The sequence below is a fragment of the Dendrobates tinctorius genome, unplaced genomic scaffold (assembly GCF_039654945.1).
Source record: "Dendrobates tinctorius isolate UK_male_01 unplaced genomic scaffold, ASM3965494v1 ptg000182l, whole genome shotgun sequence".
Classification (NCBI taxonomy): Eukaryota; Metazoa; Chordata; class Amphibia; order Anura; family Dendrobatidae; genus Dendrobates; species Dendrobates tinctorius.
The window spans coordinates 3,170,071-3,182,616 of NW_027361849.1; the positions used below are offsets into that span (position 1 = coordinate 3,170,071).

The following is a 12,546-nucleotide window of genomic DNA, read 5'->3' on the forward strand; positions in this document are numbered from 1 at the left end:
GATTGGGGGGTGAGGGGTAGCATGCATACCAGGATAGGGGGGGGTGAGGGGACCATGCATACCAGGATAGGCGGGTGAGGGGTAGCATGCATATCAGGATAGGGGGGTGAGGGGACCATGCATACCAGGATAGGGGGGGTGAGGGGGCCATGCATACCAGGATAGGGGGGTGAGGGGGCCATGCATACCAGGATAGGGGGGGTGAGGGGACCATGCATACCAGGATTGGAGGGGTGAGAGGACCATGCATATCAGGATTGGGGGTGGGGGGACCATGCATTCCCAGATTGGGGGGTGAGGAGACCATGCATACCAGGATTGGGGGGTGAGGGGACCATGCATACCAGGATTGGGGGGGTGAGAGGACCATGCATATCAGGATTGGGGGTGGGGGGACCATGCATACCAGGATTGGGAGTGAGGGGACCATGCATTCCCAGATTGGGGGGTGAGGGGTAGCATGCATACCAGGATAGGGGGGGTGAGGGGAACATGCATATCAGGAAAGGGGGGTGACGGGACCATGCATACCAGGATAGGGGGGTGAGGGGACCATGCATACCAGGATAGGGGGCTGAGGGGACCATGCATTCCCGGATTGGGGGGTGAGGGGACCATGCATACCAGGATAGGGGGGTGAGGGGTAGCATGCATACCAGGATAGGGGGGTGAGGGGTACCACGCATACCAGGATAGGGGGGTGAGGGGGCCATGCATACCAGGATGGGGGGGTGAGGGGACCATGCATACCAGGATAGTGGGGGTGAGGGGACCATGAATACCAGGATAGGGGGGTGAGGGGACCATGAATACCAGGATAGGGGGGTGAGGGGACCATGCATACCAGGATAGGGGGGTGAGAGGACCATGCATACCAGGATAGGGGGGTGAGGGGACCATGAATACCAGGATAGGGGGGGTGAGGGGACCATGCATACCAGGATAGGGGGGTGAGGGGACCATGCATACCAGGATAGGGCGGTGAGGGGACCATGAATACCAGGATAGGGGGGTGAGGGGACCATGCATACCAGGATAGGGGGGTGAGAGAACCATGCATACCAGGATAGGGGGGGTGAGGGGACCATGCATACCAGGATAGGGGGGTGAGGGGACCATGCATACCAGGATTGGGGGGTTAGGGGAACATACATACCAGGATGGGGGGGGGTGAGAGGACCATGCATACCAGGATTGGGGGGTGAGGGGACCATGCATATCAGGATTGGGTGGTGACGGGACCATGCATACCAGGATAGGGGGCTGAGGGGACCATGCATTCCCGGATTGGGGGGTGAGGGGACCATGTATACCAGGATAGGGGGGTGAGAGGACCATGCATACCAGGATAGGGGGCTGAGGGGACCATGCATTCCCGGATTGGGGGGTGAGGGGACCATGTATACCAGGATAGGGGGGTGAGAGGACCATGCATACCAGGATAGGGGGGTGAGGGGACCATGCATACCAGGATATGGGGGTGAGGGGACCATGCATACCAGGATAGGGGGGTGAGGGGACCATGCATACCAGGATAGGGGGGTGAGGGGTACCATGCATACCAGGATAGGGGGGTGAGGGGTACCATGCATACCAGGATAGGGGGGTGAGGGGACCATGCATTCCCGGATTGGGGGGTGAGGGGACCATGTATACCAGGATAGGGGGGTTAGGGGAACATACATACCAGGATGGGGGGGTAAGAGGACCATGCATACCAGGATTGGGGGGTGAGGGGACCATGCATACCAGGATAGGGGGCTGAGGGGACCATGCATTCCCGGATTGGGGGGTGAGGGGACCATGTATACCAGAATAGGGGGGTGAGAGGACCATGCATACCAGGATAGGGGGCTGAGGGGACCATGCATTCCCGGATTGGGGGGTGAGGGGACCATGTATATCAGGATAGGGGGTGAGAGGACCATGCATACCAGGATTGGGGGGTGAGAGGACCATGCATACCAGGATAGGGGGGTGAGGGGACCATGCATACCAGGATAGGGGGGTGAGGGGTACCATGCATACCAGGATAGGGGGGTGAGGGGTACCATGCATAGCAGGATAGGGGGGTGAGGGGACCATGCATACCAGGATAGGGGGGTGAGGGGGCCATGCATACCAGGATAGGGGGGTGAGGGGGCCATGCATACCAGGATAGGGGGGTGAGGGGGCCATGCATACCAGGATAGGGGGGGTGAGGGGACCATGCATACCAGGATTGGGGGGTGAGGGGACCATGCATACCAGGATTGGGGTGGTGAGAGGACCATGCATATCAGGATTGGGGGTGGGGGGACCATACATATCAGGATAGGGGGTGAGGGGACCATGCATACCAGGATTGGGAGTGAGGGGACCATGCATTCCCAGATTGGGGGGTGAGGGGTAGCATGCATACCAGGATAGGGGGGGTGAGGGGACCATGCATACCAGGATAGGCGGGTGAGGGGTAGCATGCATATTATTATTATTATTATTTATTGTTATAGCGCCATTTATTCCATGGCGCTTTACATGTGAGGAGGGGTATACATAAAAACAAGTACAATAATCTTAAACAATACAAGTCATAACTGGTACAGGAGGAGAGAGGACCCTGCCCGCGAGGGCTCACAATCTTCAAGGGATGGGTGATAATACAGTAGGCGAGGGTAGAGCTGGTCGTGCAGCGGTTTGGTGGATCGGTGGTTACTGCAGGTTATAGGCTTGTCGGAAGAGGTGGGTCTTCAGGCTCTTTTTGAAGGTTTCGATGGTAGGTGAGAGTCTGATATGTTGTGGTAGAGAGTTCCAGAGTAGGGGTGATGCGCGAGAGAAATCTTGTATGCGATTGTGGGAAGAGGAGATAAGAGGGGAGTAGAGAAAGAGATCTTGTGAGGATCGGAGGTTGCGTGCAGGAAAGTACCGGGAGACGAGGTCACAGATGTATGGAGGAGACAAGTTGTGGATGGCTTTGTATGTCATGGTTAGGGTTTTGTAATGGAGTCTCTGGGCAATTGGGAGCCAGTGAAGGGATTGACAGAGGGGAGAAGCTGGGGAATAGCGGGGGGACAGGTGGATTAGCCGGGCAGCAGAGTTTAGAATAGATTGGAGGGGGGCGAGAGTGTTGGTACCAGGATAGGGGGGTGAGGGGTACCATGCATACCAGGATAGGGGGGTGAGGGGGACCATGCATACCAGGATAGGGGGGGTGAGGGGACCATGCATATCAGGATTGGAGGGGTGAGAGGACCATGCATATCAGGATTGGGGGTGGGGGGACCATGCATTCCCAGATTGGGGGGTGAGGGGACCATGCATACCAGGATAGGGGGGTGAGGGGTACCATGCATTCCCGGATTGGGGGGTGAGGGGACCATGTATACCAGGATAGGGGGGTTAGGGGAACATACATACCAGGATTGGGGGGTGAGAGGACCATGCATACCAGGATAGGGGGCTGAGGGGACCATGCATTCCCGGATTGGGGGGTGAGGGGACCATGTATACCAGGATAGGGGGGTGAGAGGACCATGCATACCAGGATAGGGGGCTGAGGGGACCATGCATTCCCGGATTGGGGGGTGAGGGGACCATGTATACCAGGATAGGGGGGTGAGAGGACCATGCATACCAGGATATGGGGGTGAGGGGACCATGCATACCAGGATAGGGGGGTGAGGGGACCATGCATACCAGGATAGGGGGGTGAGGGGTACCATGCATACCAGGATAGGGGGGTGAGGGGTACCATGCATACCAGGATAGGGGGGTGAGGGGACCATGCATTCCCGGATTGGGGGGTGAGGGGACCATGTATACCAGGATAGGGGGGTGAGAGGACCATGCATACTAGGATAGGGGGGTGAGGGGACCATGCATACCAGGATAGGGGGGTGAGGGGACCATGCATACCAGGATATGGGGGTGAGGGGACCATGCATACCAGGATAGGGGGGTGAGGGGACCATGCATACCAGGATAGGGGGGTGAGGGGACCATGCATACCAGGATATGGGGGTGAGGGGACCATGCATACCAGGATAGGGGGGTGAGGGGTACCATGCATACCAGGATAGGGGGGTGAGGGGACCATGCATACCAGGATTGGGGGGTTAGGGGAACATACATACCAGGATGGGGGGGGGTGAGAGGACCATGCATACCAGGATTGGGGGGTGAGGGGACCATGCATATCAGGATTGGGTGGTGACGGGACCATGCATACCAGGATAGGGGGCTGAGGGGACCATGCATTCCCGGATTGGGGGGTGAGGGGACCATGTATACCAGGATAGGGGGGTGAGGGGACCATGCATACCAGGATAGGGGGGTGAGGGGTACCATGCATAGCAGGATAGGAGGGTGAGGGGTACCATGCATACCAGGATAGGGGGGTGAGGGGTACCATGCATACCAGGATAGGGGGGTGAGAGGACCATGCATACCAGGATGGGGGGGTGAGGGGTACCATGCATACCAGGATGGGGGGGTGAGGGGTACCATGCATACCAGGATAGGGGGGTGAGGGGTACCATGCATACCAGGATAGGGGGGTGAGGGGGCCATGCATACCAGGATAGGGGGGTGAGGGGACCATGCATACCAGGATATGGGGGTGAGGGGACCATGCATACCAGGATGGGGGGGTGAGGGGTACCATGCATACCAGGATAGGGGGGTGAGGGGTACCATGCATACCAGGATAGGGGGGTGAGGGGGCCATGCATACCAGGATAGGGGGGGTGAGGGGACCATGCATACCAGGATTGGGGGGTGAGGGGACCATGCATACCAGGATTGGGGGGGTTAGAGGACCATGCATATCAGGATTGGGGGTGGGGGGACCATACATACCAGGATAGGGGGTGAGGGGACCATGCATTCCCAGATTGGGGGGTGAGGGGTAGCATGCATACCAGGATAGGGGGGGTGAGGGGACCATGCATATCAGGATAGGGGGGTGAGGGGGCCATGCATACCAGGATAGGGGGGGTGAGGGGACCATGCATACCAGGATAGGGGGGTGAGGGGGACATGCATACCAGGACAGGGGGGTGAGGGGGCCATGCATACCAGGATAGGGGGGTGAGGGGGCCATGCATACCAGGATAGAGGGGGGGTGAGGGGACCATGCATACCAGGATAGGGGGGGGGGGGTGAGGGGACCATGCATACCAGGATAGGGGGGTGAGAGGACCATGCATATCAGGATAGGGGGGTGAGGGGACCATGCATACCAGGATAGGGGGGTGAGGGGACCATGCATACCAGGATAGAGGGGGGGTGAGGGGACCATGCATACCAGGATAGAGGGGGGGTGAGAGGACCATGCATACCAGGATGGGGGGGTGAGGGGACCATGCATACCAGGATAGGGGGGGGTGAGGGGACCATGCATACCAGGATAGGGGGGTGAGGGGACCATGCATACCAGGATAGGGGGGTGAGGGGACCATGCATACCAGGATAGCGGGGTGAGGGGACCATGCATACCAGGATAGGGGGGTGAGGGGGCCATGCATACCAGGATAGGGGGGTGAGGGGACCATGCATACCAGGATAGGGGGGTGAGGGGACCATGCATACCAGGATAGGGGGGGTGAGGGGACCATGCATACCAGGATAGGGGGGTGAGGGGACCATGCATACCAGGATAGCGGGGTGAGGGGACCATGCATACCAGGATAGGGGGGTGAGGGGGCCATGCATACCAGGATAGGGGGGTGAGGGGACCATGCATACCAGGATAGGGGGGGTGAGGGGACCATGCATACCAGGATAGCGGGGTGAGGGGACCATGCATACCAGGATAGGGGGGTGAGGGGGCCATGCATACCAGGATAGGGGGGTGAGGGGACCATGCATACCAGGATAGGGGGGTGAGGGGACCATGCATACCAGGATAGCGGGGTGAGGGGACCATGCATACCAGGATAGGGGGGTGAGGGGACCATGCATACCAGGATAGGGGGGTGAGGGGGCCATGCATACCAGGATAGGGGGCCATGCATACCAGGATTGGGGGATGCATTATTGCATTATTCTTAAATCTTCATAAATAAACTACATATTCTAGAACACCGTATGCGTTAGAATCGGGCCACCATCTAGTATATAAACATCTTGAAGATTTCCTTGGAAAACTCTGTAAATTACAGAGAATTGCTCTATATAAAAGCTCATGTTAAAATCGCCTAAATCGAATGTCATGTGATAAAAATCGCATTGTACTCGCAAAAAAAGAAAATCGCCTGACACTTGCCCCACTTTTCTGGACCGATATTGGACCATTTTTTTTTTTTTTTTAGTGATGGATACGAGCCCTAATAAAAAGACTGACGCCTGTTCTGTGCTTTGGAGACTTTCCTGGTTTTGGCCGAAGCGGCTGACACTGCGCGGTCTGTAATGTGAGCGTTGTCTCCATGAGGCGACTTGTCCCATTGTCGGTCGCCGCGCTCAGGACCGGACCGCTCCTCTGTGATCACCGCGCTCAGGACCGGACCGCTCCTCTGTGATCACCGGGCTCAGGACCGGACCGCTCCTCTGTGATCACCGGGCTCAGGACCGGACCGTTCCCCTGTGATCACCGCGCTCAGGACCGGACCGCTCCTCTGTGATCACCGGGCTCAGGACCGGACCGCTCCTCTGTGATCACCGGGCTCAGGACCGGACCGCTCCTCTGTGATCACCGGGCTCAGGACCGGACCGCTCCTCTGTGATCACCGGGCTCAGGACCGGACCGCTCCTCTGTGATCGCCGGGCTCAGGACCGGACCGCTCCTCTGTGATCGCCGGGCTCAGGACCGGACCGCTCCTCTGTGATCGCCGGGCTCAGGACCGGACCGCTCCTCTGTGATCGCCGGGCTCAGGACCGGACCGCTCCTCTGTGATCGCCGGACTCAGGACCGGACCGCTCCTCTGTGATCGCCGGACTCAGGACCGGACCGCTCCTCTGTGATCGCCGGGCTCAGGACCGGACCGCTCCTCTGTGATCGCCGGGCTCAGGACCGGACCGCTCCTCTGTGATCGCCGCGCTCAGGACCGGACCGCTCCTCTGTGATCACCGGGCTCAGGACCGGACCGCTCCTCTGTGATCACCGGGCTCAGGACCGGACCGCTCCTCTGTGATCGCCGGGCCCAGGACCGGACCGCTCCTCTGTGATCGCCGGGCTCAGGACCGGACCGCTCCTCTGTGATCACCGGGCTCAGGACCGGACCGCTCCTCTGTGATCACCGGGCTCAGGACCGGACCGCTCCTCTGTGATCACCGGGCTCAGGACCGGACCGCTCCTCTGTGATCACCGCGCTCAGGACCGGACCGCTCCTCTGTGATCACCGGGCTCGGGACCGGACCGCTCCTCTGTGATCGCCGGGCTCAGGACCGGACCGCTCCTCTGTGATCGCCGGGCTCAGGACCGGACCGCTCCTCTGTGATCACCGCGCTCAGGACCGGACCGCTCCTCTGTGATCACCGGGCTCGGGACCGGACCGCTCCTCTGTGATCGCCGGGCTCAGGACCGGACCGCTCCTCTGTGATCGCCGGGCTCAGGACCGGACCGCTCCTCTGTGATCACCGCGCTCAGGACCGGACCGCTCCTCTGTGATCACCGCGCTCAGGACCGGACCGCTCCCCTGTGATCACCGCGCTCAGGACCGGACCGCTCCTCTGTGATCACCGGGCTCAGGACCGGACCGCTCCTCTGTGATCACCGGGCTCAGGACCGGACCGCTCCTCTGTGATCACCGGGCTCAGGACCGGACCGCTCCTCTGTGATCACCGCGCTCAGGACCGGACCGCTCCCCTGTGATCACCGGGCTCAGGACCGGACCGCTCCTCTGTGATCACCGGGCTCAGGACCGGACCGCTCCTCTGTGATCGCCGGGCTCAGGACCGGACCGCTCCTCTGTGATCGCCGGGCTCAGGACCGGACCGCTCCTCTGTGATCACCGGGCTCAGGACCGGACCGCTCCTCTGTGATCACCGCGCTCAGGACCGGACCGCTCCTCTGTGATCACCGGACTCAGGACCGGACCGCTCCTCTGTGATCGCCGCGCTCAGGACCGGACCGCTCCTCTGTGATCACCGCGCTCAGGACCGGACCGCTCCCCTGTGATCACCGCGCTCAGGACCGGACCGCTCCTCTGTGATCACCGGGCTCAGGACCGGACCGCTCCTCTGTGATCACCGGGCTCAGGACCGGACCGCTCCTCTGTGATCACCGGGCTCAGGACCGGACCGCTCCTCTGTGATCGCCGGGCTCAGGACCGGACCACTCCTCTGTGATCACCGCGCTCAGGACCGGACCGCTCCTCTGTGATCACCGGGCTCAGGACCGGACCGCTCCTCTGTGATCACCGGGCTCAGGACTGGACCGCTCCTCTGTGATCACCGGGCTCAGGACCGGACCGCTCCTCTGTGATCACCGCGCTCAGGACCGGACCGCTCCTCTGTGATCACCGGGCTCAGGACCGGACCGCTCCTCTGTGATCACCGGGCTCAGGACCGGACCGCTCCTCTGTGATCACCGGGCTCAGGACCGGACCGCTCCTCTGTGATCACCGGGCTCAGGACCGGACCACTCCTCTGTGATCACCGCGCTCAGGACCGGACCGCTCCTCTGTGATCACAGGGCTCAGGACCGGACCGCTCCTCTGTGATCACCGGGCTCAGGACCGGACCGCTCCTCTGTGATCACCGGGCTCAGGACCGGACCGCTCCTCTGTGATCACCGCGCTCAGGACCGGACCGCTCCTCTGTGATCGCCGGGCTCAGGACCGGACCGCTCCTCTGTGATCACCGGGCTCAGGACCGGACCGCTCCTCTGTGATCACCAGGCTCAGGACCGGACCGCTCCTCTGTGATCACCGGGCTCAGGACCGGACCGCTCCTCTGTGATTGCCGGGCTCAGGACCGGACCGCTCCTCTGTGATCGCCGGGCTCAGGACCGGACCGCTCCTCTGTGATCGCCGGGCTCAGGACCGGACCGCTCCTCTGTGATCACCGGGCTCAGGACCGGACCGCTCCTCTGTGATCACCGGGCTCAGGACCGGACCGCTCCTCTGTGATCACCGGGCTCAGGACCGGACCGCTCCTCTGTGATCACCGGGCTCAGGACCGGACCGCTCCTCTGTGATCACCGCGCTCAGGACCGGACCGCTCCTCTGTGATCACCGCGCTCAGGACCGGACCGCTCCTCTGTGATCACCGCGCTCAGGACCGGACCGCTCCTCTGTGATCACCGGGCTCAGGACTGGACCGCTCCTCTGTGATCACCGCGCTCAGGACCGGACCGCTCCTCTGTGATCACCGCGCTCAGGACCGGACCGCTCCTCTGTGATCACCGCGCTCAGGACCGGACCGCTCCTCTGTGATCACCGCGCTCAGGACCGGACCGCTCCTCTGTGATCACCGCGCTCAGGACCGGACCGCTCCTCTGTGATCACCGCGCTCAGGACCGGACCGCTCCTCTGTGATCACCGCGCTCAGGACCGGACCGCTCCTCTGTGATCACCGGGCTCAGGACCGGACCGCTCCTCTGTGATCGCCGCGCTCAGGACCGGACCGCTCCTCTGTGATCACCGCGCTCAGGACCGGACCGCTCCTCTGTGATCACCGCGCTCAGGACCGGACCGCTCCTCTGTGATCACCGCGCTCAGGACCGGACCGCTCCTCTGTGATCACCGCGCTCAGGACCGGACCGCTCCTCTGTGATCACCGGGCTCAGGACCGGACCGCTCCTCTGTGATCACCGCGCTCAGGACCGGACCGCTCCTCTGTGATCACCGCGCTCAGGACCGGACCGCTCCTCTGTGATCACCGCGCTCAGGACCGGACCGCTCCTCTGTGATCACCGCGCTCAGGACCGGACCGCTCCTCTGTGATCACCGGGCTCAGGACCGGACCGCTCCTCTGTGATCACCGGGCTCAGGACCGGACCGCTCCTCTGTGATCACCGCGCTCAGGACCGGACCGCTCCTCTGTGATCACCGGGCTCAGGACCGGACCGCTCCTCTCCTGTCCAGCAGGTGGCGCTCATCAGCAGCTCCGGGGCGACGGATTCTTCGGTTTTTATCTGCGTTTTCGCCAAAGAAGCCGGGCAGCATGGGGTTAATACCGAAGCCGGCAAATAAAGAGTCAGAGACGAAGGGGTGAAGAAGGCGTGCCTCTCTGCAGAGTGGGCGGAGCCTCGGCCGGGGGCGGGGTTTCTGGGCGGTGGACGCTGGCGGCTCCGGTTGCGCCGGTGATGGGGATCCGCGGCCTGTGAGGCGCCATGAGCCGGACACTGCTGCTCGGAGCCCTGCTGCTAAGCTGCGCGCCGCCCACACCCGCGGGTGAGAGACAGAGGCGCCCGGCAGGGGGAGGAGCCAAGAGTAAGAGCTGCATCGTGAGGAGACCCGGCGGGAGGAGGAGACGGGCGGCCATGGCCCCGGGGCTCTGCCGGTGACTCCCCTGTAACTGTCCCGTTTCTCCTCTCTCCCCAGCAATGATCGTCTGCAGCGGCCGCAGCGTCAGTGTCACCTCCTGCCAGGACTGTCTGCGCCTCCACCCACAGTGCGCCTGGTGCTCCCAGGAGGTGAGAGACCGCAGTCCGACCACCCCCCACCATAGTACTACTAGTACTGCTACCCCCCACCATAGTACTACTAGTACTGCTACCCCCCACCATAGTACTACTAGTACTGCTACCCCCCACCATAGTACTACTAGTACTGCTACCCCCCACCATAGTACTACTAGTACTGCTACCCCCCACCATAGTACTACTAGTACTGCTACCCCCCACCATAGTACTACTAGTACTGCTACCCCCCACCATAGTACTACTAGTACTGCTACCCCCCACCATAGTACTACTAGTACTGCTACCCCCCACCATAGTACTACTAGTACTGCTACCCCCCACCATAGTACTACTAGTACTGCTACCCCCCACCATAGTACTACTAGTACTGCTACCCCCCACCATAGTACTACTAGTACTGCAACCCCCCCACCATAGTACTACTAGTACTGCTACCCCCCCACCATAGTACTACTAGTACTGCTACCCCCCACCATAGTACTACTAGTACTGCTACCCCCCACCATAGTACTACTAGTACTGCTACCCCCCACCATAGTACTACTAGTACTGCTACCCCCCACCATAGTACTACTAGTACTGCTACCCCCCACCATAGTACTACTAGTACTGCTACCCCCCACCATAGTACTACTAGTACTGCTACCCCCCACCATAGTACTACTAGTACTGCTACCCCCCCACCATAGTACTACTAGTACTGCTACCCCCCACCATAGTACTACTAGTACTGCTACCCCCCACCATAGTACTACTAGTACTGCTACCCCCCACCATAGTACTACTAGTACTGCTACCCCCCACCATAGTACTACTAGTACTGCTACCCCCCACCATAGTACTACTAGTACTGCTACCCCCCACCATAGTACTACTAGTACTGCTACCCCCCACCATAGTACTACTAGTACTGCTACCCCCCACCATAGTACTACTAGTACTGCTACCCCCCACCATAGTACCGCCACCGTACTACCACCCCGACCGTCTGCTCCACTACCACCAGCCCCAACACAGTCCTACCCCACACCACCGCCCCACAGTCCGACCACTACCCACCATAGTACTACCACCACCCCCAACACAGTCCTACCCCACACCACCACCCCCACAGTCCGACTACCACCCACCATAGTACTACTACCGCCCCCAACACAGTACTACCCCACACCACCGCCCCACAGTCCGACTACCACCCACCATAGTACTACTGCCACCCCCACCGTACTACCACCGTCTGCTCCACTACTATCACCCCCAACACAGTACTACCCCACACCACCACCCCCAAAGTCCGACTACTACCCACCATAGTACTACTACCGCCCCCAACACAGTACTACCCCACACCACCACCCCCACAGTCCGACTACCACCCCCAACACAGTACTACCCCACACCACCACCCCCACAGTCCAACTACCACCCACCATAGTACTACCACCACCCCCAACACAGTACTACCCCACACCACCGCCCCACAGTCCGACTACCACCCACCATAGTACTACTACCACCCCCACCGTACTACCACCGTCTGCTCCACTACTATCACCCCCAACACAGAACTACCCCACACCACCACCTCCACCGTCCGACTACTACCCCACACTACTACTACCACCGTCTGACCACGCTACTACATGTAGTGCATGCAGGGTGGCGGACTCGCTGGGGCGGGGGTAATTCGGGACGGAGGGGGTGATGCGGGGTGGATTCTCTAGGCGGAGGTGATGCGGCAGACTCTGGGATGGGTGTGATGTGGCGCGGAGGGCACTGAGGGGCTTCCTTCTCGGCTACCTGCGGTGGATGGGGTGTGATGGGTGTGGAAGGTCTCAGGAACTTGTAAGCGGCCCCTCCAGGGAGGCGGGGGGTGAGGGGGGCCGCCTTGTCGTCGGGGGTGAGGGGGGCCGCCTTGTCGTCGGGGGTGAGGGGGGCCGCCTTGTCGTCGGGGGTGAGGGGGGCCGCCTTGTCGTCGGGGG

At 61.0% G+C, this 12,546-nt stretch overlaps 1 protein-coding gene across 2 annotated transcripts in view; it reads left to right on the forward strand.

Annotated features, from left to right (window-relative positions):
• Positions 1-10,144: 10,144 nt before the first annotated feature.
• ITGB5 (integrin subunit beta 5) overlaps positions 10,145-12,546 on the forward strand; it is a 43,000-nt gene continuing 40,598 nt past the window's right edge. The window contains exons 1-2 of one of the 2 annotated variants that reach the window (XM_073551931.1): positions 10,145-10,352; positions 10,464-10,555. In XM_073551931.1, coding sequence (XP_073408032.1) covers positions 10,253-10,352; positions 10,464-10,555 — 192 coding nt within the window. In that variant the 5' untranslated portion in view covers positions 10,145-10,252. The remainder of the gene's footprint in view (positions 10,353-10,463; positions 10,556-12,546) is intronic. The other variant, XM_073551932.1, reaches the window with a different exon arrangement.